The sequence below is a fragment of the Eleutherodactylus coqui genome, chromosome 6 (genome assembly GCF_035609145.1).
Source record: "Eleutherodactylus coqui strain aEleCoq1 chromosome 6, aEleCoq1.hap1, whole genome shotgun sequence".
NCBI classification, from domain to species: Eukaryota; Metazoa; Chordata; class Amphibia; order Anura; family Eleutherodactylidae; genus Eleutherodactylus; species Eleutherodactylus coqui.
In genome coordinates this window covers 20,187,719-20,203,712 of record NC_089842.1, presented here as the reverse complement: position 1 = coordinate 20,203,712, position 15,994 = coordinate 20,187,719, and the positions used below count along the sequence as shown (strand labels likewise).

The window sequence follows — 15,994 nt, the reverse complement described above, 5'->3', positions numbered from 1 at the left end:
AACAGCAGACACTTTTCTAAAAAAAAAACTAAATTTGGAGCTTTCGTTAAAATGTTTGTGCCATAATGGGGTAATAAAGGACTCCAAATGTTTTATCCTCGCACACTAAATGCCAATATCTAACTGCAATCCGCCTGATCTGTGTATGTTTCACACTATAATGTAAAACCAACTTGGCTACCTCCCCATTATTACTATTACCACCTCTTACTCTATCCTATCTAAGAAATTTGGCTTTATCTAATATTTAATCTTTAGCAAAGGACAGGTTCAAAACATCCTCCAGGTACTACTTTTCAAAAAATTCCTTGTTAAATCCACAACTTTGGCTTCAAGTGTCTCGTTCTTAGTTTAAGCATTTTTCAAATTTGTACATAGTCTAAGTGTCAGGTTTAAGAACAAACTCAGCAGGTGGTAGGTATGGAACAATATATATCCCTGTCTAGTTATTGGATTCAAAATCTGTTAAACTCCAATCCAGAGCCGATTTCTTTGATCTCTATATTTAAATATTCAACCCTATCTTAACTGATATGGGCAACAAATCTTTAATTATGATTACTAAAACTTAATTCTTCCAAAAAAATTCCATTTAATCTTTAGCTCCACCCCATAAAATAAATGCATCATCAATATATTAATGCCAGAGTACCAAGTCTACCTATAGCTTTCGAAGATTAAAAACACTCTCCCAATTTGTAAAAAAAAATTGACATAGCTGGCCACAGACATGGGAGCCCATGGCAGTACCAGATCTATGACAAAAAAAATTCACACTCAAGACAAAAATAATTATGGGTCAATCAAAAAAGGAATCAATAAGTAATCTAAACTCTTTTTGCTTCTGTGCCATATCTTTATTAAACTCCAAATTTATAGCATACTCACTAATTCCTGGGTAAATTATGCCGCCAGTTCCTGGTGTTCCTGGTATTCCAGGTATTTCACCTGTATCAATTAAAAAGGGAATATTGAAAAAGGTTGCATTGTTTAGTATGTTTTCAATGAAGTGGTGCTTTAAAAAGGATTGAAAATTGATTATACATACTGATTCCTCCTTGAATTGCTCCATTTATTCCAGGTATTCCACCTGCAATTAACATTTAAAAAAATGTTAGAATAGCATTTATTTTTAATTCAAAAGAATCCATTTTTTTACATTTAGGAGTAGAGATGAGCGAGTATACTCGCTAAGGCAAACTACTCGAGCGAGTAGTGCCTTATTCGAGTTCCTGCCCGCTTGTCTCTAAAGATTCGGCTGCCGGCAGGGGGGAGGGGAGTGGGGCGGAGAGCGGGGTGGAATGGAGGGGAGTTCTCTCTCTGACTCTCTCCTCCCTACTCCTCCCTGATCACTTCCACAACTCACCGCTCACCAGCGCTGGCAGCCGAATCTTTAGAGATGAGTGGGCAGGTACTTGAATAAGGCACTACTCGCTCAAGTAGTTTGCCTTAGCGAGTATGCTCGCTCATCTCTATTTGGGAGTAGTCTTCTACTTGTCTGAAAATTGTCAGAGATGCTCACAGCCATTACTCTGAGCATGAAAATATTACCATTTTAATTTAAATGTTCACATTGACCATGCATATTTTTCTCAAAAGTTGAATACTTGCTGCACATGGGAAGATTTGTTCTACTGTGTAAGGCAATCACTAAAAATATATTCGATTTCTACATGACCCACATCTAAAAAAAAACTTTAAAAAGACAACCAAGTTTTAAAACTGATTTTGACTCCATTTCTTGTAACTGCAGAGACTTTTCTAAGAAAAAATAAATTTGGAGCTTTCGTTAAAATGTTTGTGCCATAATGGGGTAATAAAGGACTCCAAATGTTTTATCATCGCACACTAAATGCCAATATCTATCTGCAATCCGCCTAATCTGTGTATGTTTCACACTATAATGTAAAACCAACTTGGCTACCTTCCCATTATTACTATTACGATCTCTTACTCTATCTTATCTAAGAAATTTGGCTTTATCTAGTATTTAATCTTTAGCAAAGGACAGGCTCAAAACATCCTCCAGGTACTACTTTTCAAAAAATTCCTTGTTAAATCCGCAACTTTGGTTTCAAGTGTCTCGTTCTTAGTTTAAGCATTTTTCAAATTTTTACATAGTCTAAGTGTCAGGTTTAAGAACAAACTCAGCAGGTGGTAGGTATGGAACAATATATATCCCTGTCTAGTTATTGGATTCAAAATCTGTTAAACTCCAATCCAGAGCCGATTTCTTTGATCTCTATATTTAAATATTCAACCCTATCTTAACTGATATGGGCAACAAATCTTTAATTATGATCACTAAAACTTAATTCTTCCAAAAACAAATCCATTTGATCTTTAGCTCCACCCCATAAAATAATTACCTCATCAATGTATTAATGCCAGAGTACCAAGTCTACCTCTAGCTTTCGAAGATTAAAAACACTCTCCTAATTTGTAAAAAAAATTGACATAGTTGGCCACAGACATGGGAGCCCATGGCAGTACCAGATCTTTGACAAAAAAAAATCACACTCAAGACAAAAATAATTATGGGTCAATCTAACATGAATCAGGAGTAATCTAAACTCATTTTGCTTCTGTGCCATATCTTTATTAAACTCCAAATTTATAGCATACTCACCATATCCTGGTGAAATTATGCCGCCAGTCCCTGGTGTTCCTGCTATTCCAGGTATTTCACCTGTATCAATTAAAAAGGGCATATTGAAAAAGGTTGCTTTGCTCAGTATGTTTTGAATGAAATGCTGCTTTAAAAAGGATTGAAAATCGATTATACATACTGATTCCTCCTTCAATTCCTCCATTTATTCCAGGTATTTCACCTGCAATTAACATTTAAAAAATGTTAGAATAGCATTTATTTTTAATTCAAAAGAATCCATTTTTTACGTTTAGGAGCAGAGATGAGCGAGCATACTCGCTAAGGCAAAATACTTGAGCGAGTAGTGCCTTATTCGAGTACCTACCCGCTCATCTCTAAAGATTCTGCTGCCGGCAAGGGGGCGGGGAGCGACAGGGGAGAGCGGGGTGGTACGGAGGGGAGATCTCTCTCTGACTCTCTCCCCTCCTCTCCTGCCTGCTCACTCCCGCAACTCATGGCTCACCTGCGCCAGCAGCCGAATCTTTAGAGATGAGCGGGCAGGTACTCGAATAAGGCACTACTCGCACAAGTAGTTTGCCTTAGCGAGTATGCTCGCTCATCTCTATTTAGGAGTAGTCTTCTACTTGAATGAAAATTGTCAGAGACACTCGTAGCCATTGCTCTGAACATTAAAATATTATTACTTTAAATTCAAATGTTCACATTGACCATGCATATTTTCTCACAAAGTTGAATACTTGCTGTACATGGGAAGATTTGTTCTACTGTGTAAGGCAATCACTAAAAATATATTCGATTTCTACATGACCCACATCTAAAAAAAACTTTAAAAAGACAACCAAGTTTTAAAACTGATTTTGACTCCATTTCTTGTAACTGCAGAGACTTTTCTAAGAAAAAATAAATTTGGAGCTTTCGTTAAAATGTTTGTGCTATAATGGGGTAATAAAGGACTCCAAATGTTTTATCATCGCACACTAAATGCCAATATCTATCTGCAATCCGCCTAATCTGTGTATGTTTCACACTATAATGTAAAACCAACTTGGCTACCTCCCCATTATTACTATTACCACCTCTTACTCTATCCTATCTAAGAAATTTGGCTTTATCTAATATTTAATCTTTAGCAAAGGACAGGTTCAAAACATCCTCCAGGTACTACTTTTCAAAAAATTCCTTGTTAAATCCACAACTTTGGCTTCAAGTGTCTCGTTCTTAGTTTAAGCATTTTTCAAATTTGTACATAGTCTAAGTGTCAGGTTTAAGAACAAACTCAGCAGGTGGTAGGTATGGAACAATATATATCCCTGTCTAGTTATTGGATTCAAAATCTGTTAAACTCCAATCCAGAGCCGATTTCTTTGATCTCTATATTTAAATATTCAACCCTATCTTAACTGATATGGGCAACAAATCTTTAATTATGATTAATAAAACTTAATTCTTCCAAAAAAAATCCATTTGATCTTTAGCTCCACCCCATAAAATAAATGCATCATCAATATATTAATGCCAGAGTACCAAGTCTACCTATAGCTTTCGAAGATTAAAAACACTCTCCCAATTTGTAAAAAAAAATTGACACAGCTGGCCACAGACATGGGAGCCCATGGCAGTACCAGATCTATGACCAAAAAAAATTCACACTCAAGACAAAAATAATTATGGGTCAATCAAAATAGGAATCAATAAGTAATCTAAACTCTTTTTGCTTCTGTGCCATAGCTTTATTAAACTCCAAATTTATAGCATACTCACTAATTCCTGGGTAAATTATGCCGCCAGTTCCTGGTGTTCCTGGTATTCCAGGTATTTCACCTGTATCAATTAAAAAGGGAATATTGAAAAAGGTTGCATTGTTTAGTATGTTTTCAATGAAGTGCTGCTTTAAAAAGGATTGAAAATTGATTATACATACTGATTCCTCCTTGAATTGCTCCATTTATTCCAGGTATTCCACCTGCAATTAACATTTAAAAAAATGTTAGAATAGCATTTATTTTTAATTCAAAAGAATCCATTTTTTTACATTTAGGAGTAGAGATGAGCGAGTATACTCGCTAAGGCAAACTACTCGAGCGAGTAGTGCCTTATTCGAGTTCCTGCCCGCTTGTCTCTAAAGATTCGGCTGCCGGCAGGGGGGCGGGGAGTGGGGCGGAGAGCGGGGTGGAATGGAGGGGAGTTCTCTCTCTGACTCTCTCCTCCCTGCTCCTCCCTGATCACTTCCACAACTCACCGCTCACCAGCGTTGGCAGCCGAATCTTTAGAGATGAGTGGGCAGGTACTTGAATAAGGCACTACTCGCTCAAGTAGTTTGCCTTAGCGAGTATGCTCGCTCATCTCTATTTGGGAGTAGTCTTCTACTTGTCTGAAAATTGTCAGAGATGCTCACAGCCATTACTCTGAGCATGAAAATATTACCATTTTAATTTAAATGTTCACATTGACCATGCATATTTTTCTCAAAAGTTGAATACTTGCTGCACATGGGAAGATTTGTTCTACTGTGTAAGGCAATCACTAAAAATATATTCGATTTCTACATGACCCACATCTAAAAAAAACTTTAAAAAGACAACCAAGTTTTAAAACTGATTTTGACTCCATTTCTTTTAACAGCAGACACTTTTCTAAAAAAAAAAACTAAATTTGGAGCTTTCGTTAAAATGTTTGTGCCATAATGGGGTAATAAAGGACTCCAAATGTTTTATCCTCGCACACTAAATGCCAATATCTAACTGCAATCCGCCTAATCTGTGTATGTTTCACACTATAATGTAAAACCAACTTGGCTACCTCCCCATTATTACTATTACCACCTCTTACTCTATCCTATCTAAGAAATTTGGCTTTATCTAATATTTAATCTTTAGCAAAGGACAGGTTCAAAACATCCTCCAGGTACTACTTTTCAAAAAATTCCTTGTTAAATCCACAACTTTGGCTTCAAGTGTCTCGTTCTTAGTTTAAGCATTTTTTCAAATTTTTACATAGTCTAAGTGTCAGGTTTAAGAACAAACTCAGCAGGTGGTAGGTATGGAACAATATATATCCCTGTCTAGTTATTGGATTCAAAATCTGTTAAACTCCAATCCAGAGCCGATTTCTTGGATCTCTATATTTAAATATTCAACCCTATCTTAACTGATATGGGCAACAAATCTTTAATTATGATTACTAAAACTTAATTCTTCCAAAAAATTCCATTTAATCTTTAGCTCCACCCCATAAAATAAATGCATCATCAATATATTAATGCCAGAGTACCAAGTCTTCCTATAGCTTTCGAAGATTAAAAACACTCTCCCAATTTGTAAAAAAAAATTGACATAGCTGGCCACAGTCATGGGAGCCCATGGCAGTACCAGATCTATGACAAAAAAATTCACACTCAAGACAAAAATAATTATTGGTCAATCAAAAAAGGAATCAATAAGTAATCTAAACTCTTTTTGCTTCTGTGCCATATCTTTATTAAACTCCAAATTTATAGCATACTCACTAATTCCTGGGTAAATTATGCCGCCAGTTCCTGGTGTTCCTGGTATTCCAGGTATTTCACCTGTATCAATTAAAAAGGGAATATTGAAAAAGGTTGCATTGTTTAGTATGTTTTCAATGAAGTGCTGCTTTAAAAAGGATTGAAAATTGATTATACATACTGATTCCTCCTTGAATTGCTCCATTTATTCCAGGTATTCCACCTGCAATTAACATTTTAAAAAATGTTAGAATAGCATTTATTTTTAATTCAAAAGAATCCATTTTTTTACATTTAGGAGTAGAGATGAGCGAATATATTCGCTAAGGCAAACTACTCGAGCGAGTAGTGCCTTATTCGAGTTCCTGCCCGCTTGTCTCTAAAGATTCGGCTGCCGGCAGGGGGGCGGGGAGTGGGGCGGAGAGCGGGGTGGAATGGAGGGGAGTTCTCTCTCTGACTCTCTCCTCCCTGCTCCTCCCTGATCACTTCCACAACTCACCGCTCACCAGCGCTGGCAGCCGAATCTTTAGAGATGAGTGGGCAGGTACTTGAATAAGGCACTACTCGCTCAAGTAGTTTGCCTTAGCGAGTATGCTCGCTCATCTCTATTTGGGAGTAGTCTTCTACTTGTCTGAAAATTGTCAGAGATGCTCACAGCCATTACTCTGAGCATGAAAATATTACCATTTTAATTTAAATGTTCACATTGACCATGCATATTTTTCTCAAAAGTTGAATACTTGCTGCACATGGGAAGATTTGTTCTACTGTGTAAGGCAATCACTAAAAATATATTCGATTTCTACATGACCCACATCTAAAAAAAACTTTAAAAAGACAACCAAGTTTTAAAACTGATTTTGACTCCATTTCTTGTAACTGCAGAGACTTTTCTAAGAAAAAATAAATTTGAAGCTTTCGTTAAAATGTTTGTGCTATAATGGGGTAATAAAGGACTCCAAATGTTTTATCATCGCACACTAAATGCCAATATCTATCTGCAATCCGCCTAATCTGTGTATGTTTCACACTATAATGTAAAACCAACTTGGCTACCTTCCCATTATTACTATTACGATCTCTTACTCTATCTTATCTAAGAAATTTGGCTTTATCTAGTATTTAATCTTTAGCAAAGGACAGGCTCAAAACATCCTCCAGGTACTACTTTTCAAAAAATTCCTTGTTAAATCCGCAACTTTGGTTTCAAGTGTCTCGTTCTTAGTTTAAGCATTTTTCAAATTTTTACATAGTCTAAGTGTCAGGTTTAAGAACAAACTCAGCAGGTGGTAGGTATGGAACAATATATATCCCTGTCTAGTTATTGGATTCAAAATCTGTTAAACTCCAATCCAGAGCCGATTTCTTTGATCTCTATATTTAAATATTCAACCCTATCTTAACTGATATGGGCAACAAATCTTTAATTATGATCACTAAAACTTAATTCTTCCAAAAACAAATCCATTTGATCTTTAGCTCCACCCCATAAAATAATTACCTCATCAATGTATTAATGCCAGAGTACCAAGTCTACCTCTAGCTTTCGAAGATTAAAAACACTCTCCTAATTTGTAAAAAAAATTGACATAGTTGGCTACAGACATGGGAGCCCATGGCAGTACCAGATCTTTGACAAAAAAAATTCACACTCAAGACAAAAATAATTATGGGTCAATCTAACATGAATCAGGAGTAATCTAAACTCATTTTGCTTCTGTGCCATATCTTTATTAAACTCCAAATTTATAGCATACTCACCATATCCTGGTGAAATTATGCCGCCAGTCCCTGGTGTTCCTGCTATTCCAGGTATTTCACCTGTATCAATTAAAAAGGGCATATTGAAAAAGGTTGCTTTGCTCAGTATGTTTTGAATGAAATGCTGCTTTAAAAAGGATTGAAAATCGATTATACATACTGATTCCTCCTTCAATTCCTCCATTTATTCCAGGTATTTCACCTGCAATTAACATTTAAAAAATGTTAGAATAGCATTTATTTTTAATTCAAAAGAATCCATTTTTTACGTTTAGGAGTAGAGATGAGCGAGCATACTCGCTAAGGCAAAATACTTGAGCGAGTAGTGCCTTATTCGAGTACCTACCCGCTCATCTCTAAAGATTCGGCTGCCGGCAAGGGGGCGGGGAGCGACAGGGGAGAGCGGGGTGGTACGGAGGGGAGATCTCTCTCTGACTCTCTCCCCTCCTCTCCTGCCTGCTCACTCCCACAACTCATGGCTCACCTGCGCCAGCAGCCGAATCTTTAGAGATGAGCGGGCAGGTACTCGAATAAGGCACTACTCGCACAAGTAGTTTGCCTTAGCGAGTATGCTCGCTCATCTCTATTTAGGAGTAGTCTTCTACTTGAATGAAAATTGTCAGAGACACTCGTAGCCATTGCTCTGAACATTAAAATATTATTACTTTAAATTCAAATGTTCACATTGACCATGCATATTTTCTCACAAAGTTGAATACTTGCTGTACATGGGAAGATTTGTTCTACTGTGTAAGGCAATCACTAAAAATATATTCGATTTCTACATGACCCACATCTAAAAAAAACTTTAAAAAGACAACCAAGTTTTAAAACTGATTTTGACTCCATTTCTTTTAACAGCAGACACTTTTCTAAAAAAAAACCTAAATTTGGAGCTTTCGTTAAAATGTTTGTGCCATAATGGGGTAATAAAGGACTCCAAATGTTTTATCCTCGCACACTAAATGCCAATATCTAACTGCAATCCGCCTGATCTGTGTATGTTTCACACTATAATGTAAAACCAACTTGGCTACCTCCCCATTATTACTATTACCACCTCTTACTCTATCCTATCTAAGAAATTTGGCTTTATCTAATATTTAATCTTTAGCAAAGGACAGGTTCAAAACATCCTCCAGGTACTACTTTTCAAAAAATTCCTTGTTAAATCCACAACTTTGGCTTCAAGTGTCTCGTTCTTAGTTTAAGCATTTTTCAAATTTGTACATAGTCTAAGTGTCAGGTTTAAGAACAAACTCAGCAGGTGGTAGGTATGGAACAATATATATCCCTGTCTAGTTATTGGATTCAAAATCTGTTAAACTCCAATCCAGAGCCGATTTCTTTGATCTCTATATTTAAATATTCAACCCTATCTTAACTGATATGGGCAACAAATCTTTAATTATGATTACTAAAACTTAATTCTTCCAAAAAAAATCCATTTGATCTTTAGCTCCACCCCATAAAATAAATGCATCATCAATATATTAATGCCAGAGTACCAAGTCTACCTATAGCTTTCGAAGATTAAAAACACTCTCCCAATTTGTAAAAAAAAATTGACATAGCTGGCCACAGACATGGGAGCCCATGGCAGTACCAGATCTATGACCAAAAAAAATTCACACTCAAGACAAAAATAATTATGGGTCAATCAAAATAGGAATCAATAAGTAATCTAAACTCTTTTTGCTTCTGTGCCATAGCTTTATTAAACTCCAAATTTATAGCATACTCACTAATTCCTGGGTAAATTATGCCGCCAGTTCCTGGTGTTCCTGGTATTCCAGGTATTTCACCTGTATCAATTAAAAAGGGAATATTGAAAAAGGTTGCATTGTTTAGTATGTTTTCAATGAAGTGCTGCTTTAAAAAGGATTGAAAATTGATTATACATACTGATTCCTCCTTGAATTGCTCCATTTATTCCAGGTATTCCACCTGCAATTAACATTTAAAAAAATGTTAGAATAGCATTTATTTTTAATTCAAAAGAATCCATTTTTTTACATTTAGGAGTAGAGATGAGCGAGTATACTCGCTAAGGCAAACTACTCGAGCGAGTAGTGCCTTATTCGAGTTCCTGCCCGCTTGTCTCTAAAGATTCGGCTGCCGGCAGGGGGGCGGGGAGTGGGGCGGAGAGCGGGGTGGAATGGAGGGGAGTTCTCTCTCTGACTCTCTCCTCCCTGCTCCTCCCTGATCACTTCCACAACTCACCGCTCACCAGCGCTGGCAGCCGAATCTTTAGAGATGAGTGGGCAGGTACTTGAATAAGGCACTACTCGCTCAAGTAGTTTGCCTTAGCGAGTATGCTCGCTCATCTCTATTTGGGAGTAGTCTTCTACTTGTCTGAAAATTGTCAGAGATGCTCACAGCCATTACTCTGAGCATGAAAATATTACCATTTTAATTTAAATGTTCACATTGACCATGCATATTTTCTCACAAAGTTGAATACTTGCTGCACATGGGAAGATTTGTTCTACTGTGTAAGGCAATCACTAAAAATATATTCGATTTCTACATGACCCACATCTAAAAAAAACTTTAAAAAGACAACCAAGTTTTAAAACTGATTTTGACTCCATTTCTTTTAACAGCAGACACTTTTCTAAAAAAAAAACTAAATTTGGAGCTTTCGTTAAAATGTTTGTGCCATAATGGGGTAATAAAGGACTCCAAATGTTTTATCCTCGCACACTAAATGCCAATATCTAACTGCAATCCGCCTGATCTGTGTATGTTTCACACTATAATGTAAAACCAACTTGGCTACCTCCCCATTATTACTATTACCACCTCTTACTCTATCCTATCTAAGAAATTTGGCTTTATCTAATATTTAATCTTTAGCAAAGGACAGGTTCAAAACATCCTCCAGGTACTACTTTTCAAAAAATTCCTTGTTAAATCCACAACTTTGGCTTCAAGTGTCTCGTTCTTAGTTTAAGCATTTTTCAAATTTGTACATAGTCTAAGTGTCAGATTTAAGAACAAACTCAGCAGGTGGTAGGTATGGAACAATATATATCCCTGTCTAGTTATTGGATTCAAAATCTGTTAAACTCCAATCCAGAGCCGATTTCTTTGATCTCTATATTTAAATATTCAACCCTATCTTAACTGATATGGGCAACAAATCTTTAATTATGATTACTAAAACGTAATTCTTCCAAAAAAAATCCATTTGATCTTTAGCTCCACCCCATAAAATAAATGCATCATCAATATATTAATGCCAGAGTACCATGTCTACCTATAGCTTTCGAAGATTAAAAACACTCTCCCAATTTGTAAAAAAAAATTGACATAGCTGGCCACAGACATGGGAGCCCATGGCAGTACCAGATCTATGACCAAAAAAAATTCACACTCAAGACAAAAATAATTATGGGTCAATCAAAAAAGGAATCAATAAGTAATCTAAACTCTTTTTGCTTCTGTGCCATATCTTTATTAAACTCCAAATTTATAGCATACTCACTAATTCCTGGGTAAATTATGCCGCCAGTTCCTGGTGTTCCTGGTATTCCAGGTATTTCACCTGTATCAATTAAAAAGGGAATATTGAAAAAGGTTGCATTGTTTAGTATGTTTTCAATGAAGTGCTGCTTTAAAAAGGATTGAAAATTGATTATACATACTGATTCCTCCTTGAATTGCTCCATTTATTCCAGGTATTCCACCTGCAATTAACATTTAAAAAAATGTTAGAATAGCATTTATTTTTAATTCAAAAGAATCCATTTTTTTACATTTAGGAGTAGAGATGAGCGAGTATACTCGCTAAGGCAAACTACTCGAGCGAGTAGTGCCTTATTCGAGTTCCTGCCCGCTTGTCTCTAAAGATTCGGCTGCCGGCAGGGGGGCGGGGAGTGGGGCGGAGAGCAGGGTGGAATGGAGGGGAGTTCTCTCTCTGACTCTCTCCTCCCTGCTCCTCCCTGATCACTTCCACAACTCACCGCTCACCAGCGCTGGCAGCCGAATCTTTAGAGATGAGTGGGCAGGTACTCGAATAAGGCACTACTCGCACAAGTAGTTTGCCTTAGCGAGTATGCTCGCTCATCTCTATTTAGGAGTAGTCTTCTACTTGAATGAAAATTGTCAGAGACACTCGTAGCCATTGCTCTGAACATTAAAATATTATTACTTTAAATTCAAATGTTCACATTGACCATGCATATTTTCTCACAAAGTTGAATACTTGCTGTACATGGGAAGATTTGTTCTACTGTGTAAGGCAATCACTAAAAATATATTCGATTTCTACATGACCCACATCTAAAAAAAACTTTAAAAAGACAACCAAGTTTTAAAACTGATTTTGACTCCATTTCTTTTAACAGCAGACACTTTTCTAAAAAAAAACCTAAATTTGGAGCTTTCGTTAAAATGTTTGTGCCATAATGGGGTAATAAAGGACTCCAAATGTTTTATCCTCGCACACTAAATGCCAATATCTAACTGCAATCCGCCTGATCTGTGTATGTTTCACACTATAATGTAAAACCAACTTGGCTACCTCCCCATTATTACTATTACCACCTCTTACTCTATCCTATCTAAGAAATTTGGCTTTATCTAATATTTAATCTTTAGCAAAGGACAGGTTCAAAACATCCTCCAGGTACTACTTTTCAAAAAATTCCTTGTTAAATCCACAACTTTGGCTTCAAGTGTCTCGTTCTTAGTTTAAGCATTTTTCAAATTTGTACATAGTCTAAGTGTCAGGTTTAAGAACAAACTCAGCAGGTGGTAGGTATGGAACAATATATATCCCTGTCTAGTTATTGGATTCAAAATCTGTTAAACTCCAATCCAGAGCCGATTTCTTTGATCTCTATATTTAAATATTCAACCCTATCTTAACTGATATGGGCAACAAATCTTTAATTATGATTACTAAAACTTAATTCTTCCAAAAAAAATCCATTTGATCTTTAGCTCCACCCCATAAAATAAATGCATCATCAATATATTAATGCCAGAGTACCAAGTCTACCTATAGCTTTCGAAGATTAAAAACACTCTCCCAATTTGTAAAAAAAAATTGACATAGCTGGCCACAGACATGGGAGCCCATGGCAGTACCAGATCTATGACCAAAAAAAATTCACACTCAAGACAAAAATAATTATGGGTCAATCAAAATAGGAATCAATAAGTAATCTAAACTCTTTTTGCTTCTGTGCCATAGCTTTATTAAACTCCAAATTTATAGCATACTCACTAATTCCTGGGTAAATTATGCCGCCAGTTCCTGGTGTTCCTGGTATTCCAGGTATTTCACCTGTATCAATTAAAAAGGGAATATTGAAAAAGGTTGCATTGTTTAGTATGTTTTCAATGAAGTGCTGCTTTAAAAAGGATTGAAAATTGATTATACATACTGATTCCTCCTTGAATTGCTCCATTTATTCCAGGTATTCCACCTGCAATTAACATTTAAAAAAATGTTAGAATAGCATTTATTTTTAATTCAAAAGAATCCATTTTTTTACATTTAGGAGTAGAGATGAGCGAGTATACTCGCTAAGGCAAACTACTCGAGCGAGTAGTGCCTTATTCGAGTTCCTGCCCGCTTGTCTCTAAAGATTCGGCTGCCGGCAGGGGGGCGGGGAGTGGGGCGGAGAGCGGGGTGGAATGGAGGGGAGTTCTCTCTCTGACTCTCTCCTCCCTGCTCCTCCCTGATCACTTCCACAACTCACCGCTCACCAGCGCTGGCAGCCGAATCTTTAGAGATGAGTGGGCAGGTACTTGAATAAGGCACTACTCGCTCAAGTAGTTTGCCTTAGCGAGTATGCTCGCTCATCTCTATTTGGGAGTAGTCTTCTACTTGTCTGAAAATTGTCAGAGATGCTCACAGCCATTACTCTGAGCATGAAAATATTACCATTTTAATTTAAATGTTCACATTGACCATGCATATTTTCTCACAAAGTTGAATACTTGCTGCACATGGGAAGATTTGTTCTACTGTGTAAGGCAATCACTAAAAATATATTCGATTTCTACATGACCCACATCTAAAAAAAACTTTAAAAAGACAACCAAGTTTTAAAACTGATTTTGACTCCATTTCTTTTAACAGCAGACACTTTTCTAAAAAAAAAACAAAATTTGGAGCTTTCGTTAAAATGTTTGTGCCATAATGGGGTAATAAAGGACTCCAAATGTTTTATCCTCGCACACTAAATGCCAATATCTAACTGCAATCCGCCTGATCTGTGTATGTTTCACACTATAATGTAAAACCAACTTGGCTACCTCCCCATTATTACTATTACCACCTCTTACTCTATCCTATCTAAGAAATTTGGCTTTATCTAATATTTAATCTTTAGCAAAGGACAGGTTCAAAACATCCTCCAGGTACTACTTTTCAAAAAATTCCTTGTTAAATCCACAACTTTGGCTTCAAGTGTCTCGTTCTTAGTTTAAGCATTTTTCAAATTTGTACATAGTCTAAGTGTCAGATTTAAGAACAAACTCAGCAGGTGGTAGGTATGGAACAATATATATCCCTGTCTAGTTATTGGATTCAAAATCTGTTAAACTCCAATCCAGAGCCGATTTCTTTGATCTCTATATTTAAATATTCAACCCTATCTTAACTGATATGGGCAACAAATCTTTAATTATGATTACTAAAACGTAATTGTTCCAAAAAAAATCCATTTGATCTTTAGCTCCACCCCATAAAATAAATGCATCATCAATATATTAATGCCAGAGTACCATGTCTACCTATAGCTTTCGAAGATTAAAAACACTCTCCCAATTTGTAAAAAAAAATTGACATAGCTGGCCACAGACATGGGAGCCCATGGCAGTACCAGATCTATGACCAAAAAAAATTCACACTCAAGACAAAAATAATTATGGGTCAATCAAAAAAGGAATCAATAAGTAATCTAAACTCTTTTTGCTTCTGTGCCATATCTTTATTAAACTCCAAATTTATAGCATACTCACTAATTCCTGGGTAAATTATGCCGCCAGTTCCTGGTGTTCCTGGTATTCCAGGTATTTCACCTGTATCAATTAAAAAGGGAATATTGAAAAAGGTTGCATTGTTTAGTATGTTTTCAATGAAGTGCTGCTTTAAAAAGGATTGAAAATTGATTATACATACTGATTCCTCCTTGAATTGCTCCATTTATTCCAGGTATTCCACCTGCAATTAACATTTAAAAAAATGTTAGAATAGCATTTATTTTTAATTCAAAAGAATCCATTTTTTTACATTTAGGAGTAGAGATGAGCGAGTATACTCGCTAAGGCAAACTACTCGAGCGAGTAGTGCCTTATTCGAGTTCCTGCCCGCTTGTCTCTAAAGATTCGGCTGCCGGCAGGGGGGCGGGGAGTGGGGCGGAGAGCAGGGTGGAATGGAGGGGAGTTCTCTCTCTGACTCTCTCCTCCCTGCTCCTCCCTGATCACTTCCACAACTCACCGCTCACCAGCGCTGGCAGCCGAATCTTTAGAGATGAGTGGGCAGGTACTTGAATAAGGCACTACTCGCTCAAGTAGTTTGCCTTAGCGAGTATGCTCGCTCATCTCTATTTGGGAGTAGTCTTCTACTTGTCTGAAAATTGTCAGAGATGCTCACAGCCATTACTCTGAGCATGAAAATATTACCATTTTAATTTAAATGTTCACATTGACCATGCATATTTTTCTCAAAAGTTGAATACTTGCTGCACATGGGAAGATTTGTTCTACTGTGTAAGGCAATCACTAAAAATATATTCGATTTCTACATGACCCACATCTAAAAAAAACTTTAAAAAGACAACCAAGTTTTAAAACTGATTTTGACTCCATTTCTTTTAACAGCAGACACTTTTCTAAAAAAAAAACTAAATTTGGAGCTTTCGTTAAAATGTTTGTGCCATAATGGGGTAATAAAGGACTCCAAATGTTTTATCCTCGCACACTAAATGCCAATATCTAACTGCAATCCGCCTAATCTGTGTATGTTTCACACTATAATGTAAAACCAACTTGGCTACCTCCCCATTATTACTATTACCACCTCTTACTCTATCCTATCTAAGAAATTTGGCTTTATCTAGTATTTAATCTTTAGCAAAGGACAGGTTCAAAACATCCTCCAGGTACTACTTTTCAAA

The 15,994-nt window shown here is 36.5% G+C and overlaps 1 protein-coding gene across 1 annotated transcript in view; it reads right to left on the bottom strand.

Moving 5' to 3' along the window:
* Positions 1 to 15,994, bottom strand: part of LOC136633501 (collagen alpha-5(IV) chain-like) — a 191,095-nt gene that overhangs the window by 16,639 nt on the left and 158,462 nt on the right. The window contains exons 78-95 of the mRNA XM_066609262.1: positions 14,998 to 15,039; positions 14,838 to 14,897; positions 13,253 to 13,294; positions 13,093 to 13,152; positions 11,507 to 11,548; positions 11,347 to 11,406; positions 9,762 to 9,803; positions 9,602 to 9,661; positions 8,017 to 8,058; positions 7,857 to 7,916; positions 6,277 to 6,318; positions 6,117 to 6,176; positions 4,533 to 4,574; positions 4,373 to 4,432; positions 2,790 to 2,831; positions 2,630 to 2,689; positions 1,049 to 1,090; positions 889 to 948 (exon numbers count right to left, since the gene is read on the bottom strand). Of these exons, the coding sequence (XP_066465359.1) occupies positions 889 to 948; positions 1,049 to 1,090; positions 2,630 to 2,689; positions 2,790 to 2,831; positions 4,373 to 4,432; positions 4,533 to 4,574; positions 6,117 to 6,176; positions 6,277 to 6,318; positions 7,857 to 7,916; positions 8,017 to 8,058; positions 9,602 to 9,661; positions 9,762 to 9,803; positions 11,347 to 11,406; positions 11,507 to 11,548; positions 13,093 to 13,152; positions 13,253 to 13,294; positions 14,838 to 14,897; positions 14,998 to 15,039 (918 nt within the window). The remainder of the gene's footprint in view (positions 1 to 888; positions 949 to 1,048; positions 1,091 to 2,629; positions 2,690 to 2,789; positions 2,832 to 4,372; positions 4,433 to 4,532; positions 4,575 to 6,116; positions 6,177 to 6,276; positions 6,319 to 7,856; positions 7,917 to 8,016; positions 8,059 to 9,601; positions 9,662 to 9,761; positions 9,804 to 11,346; positions 11,407 to 11,506; positions 11,549 to 13,092; positions 13,153 to 13,252; positions 13,295 to 14,837; positions 14,898 to 14,997; positions 15,040 to 15,994) is intronic.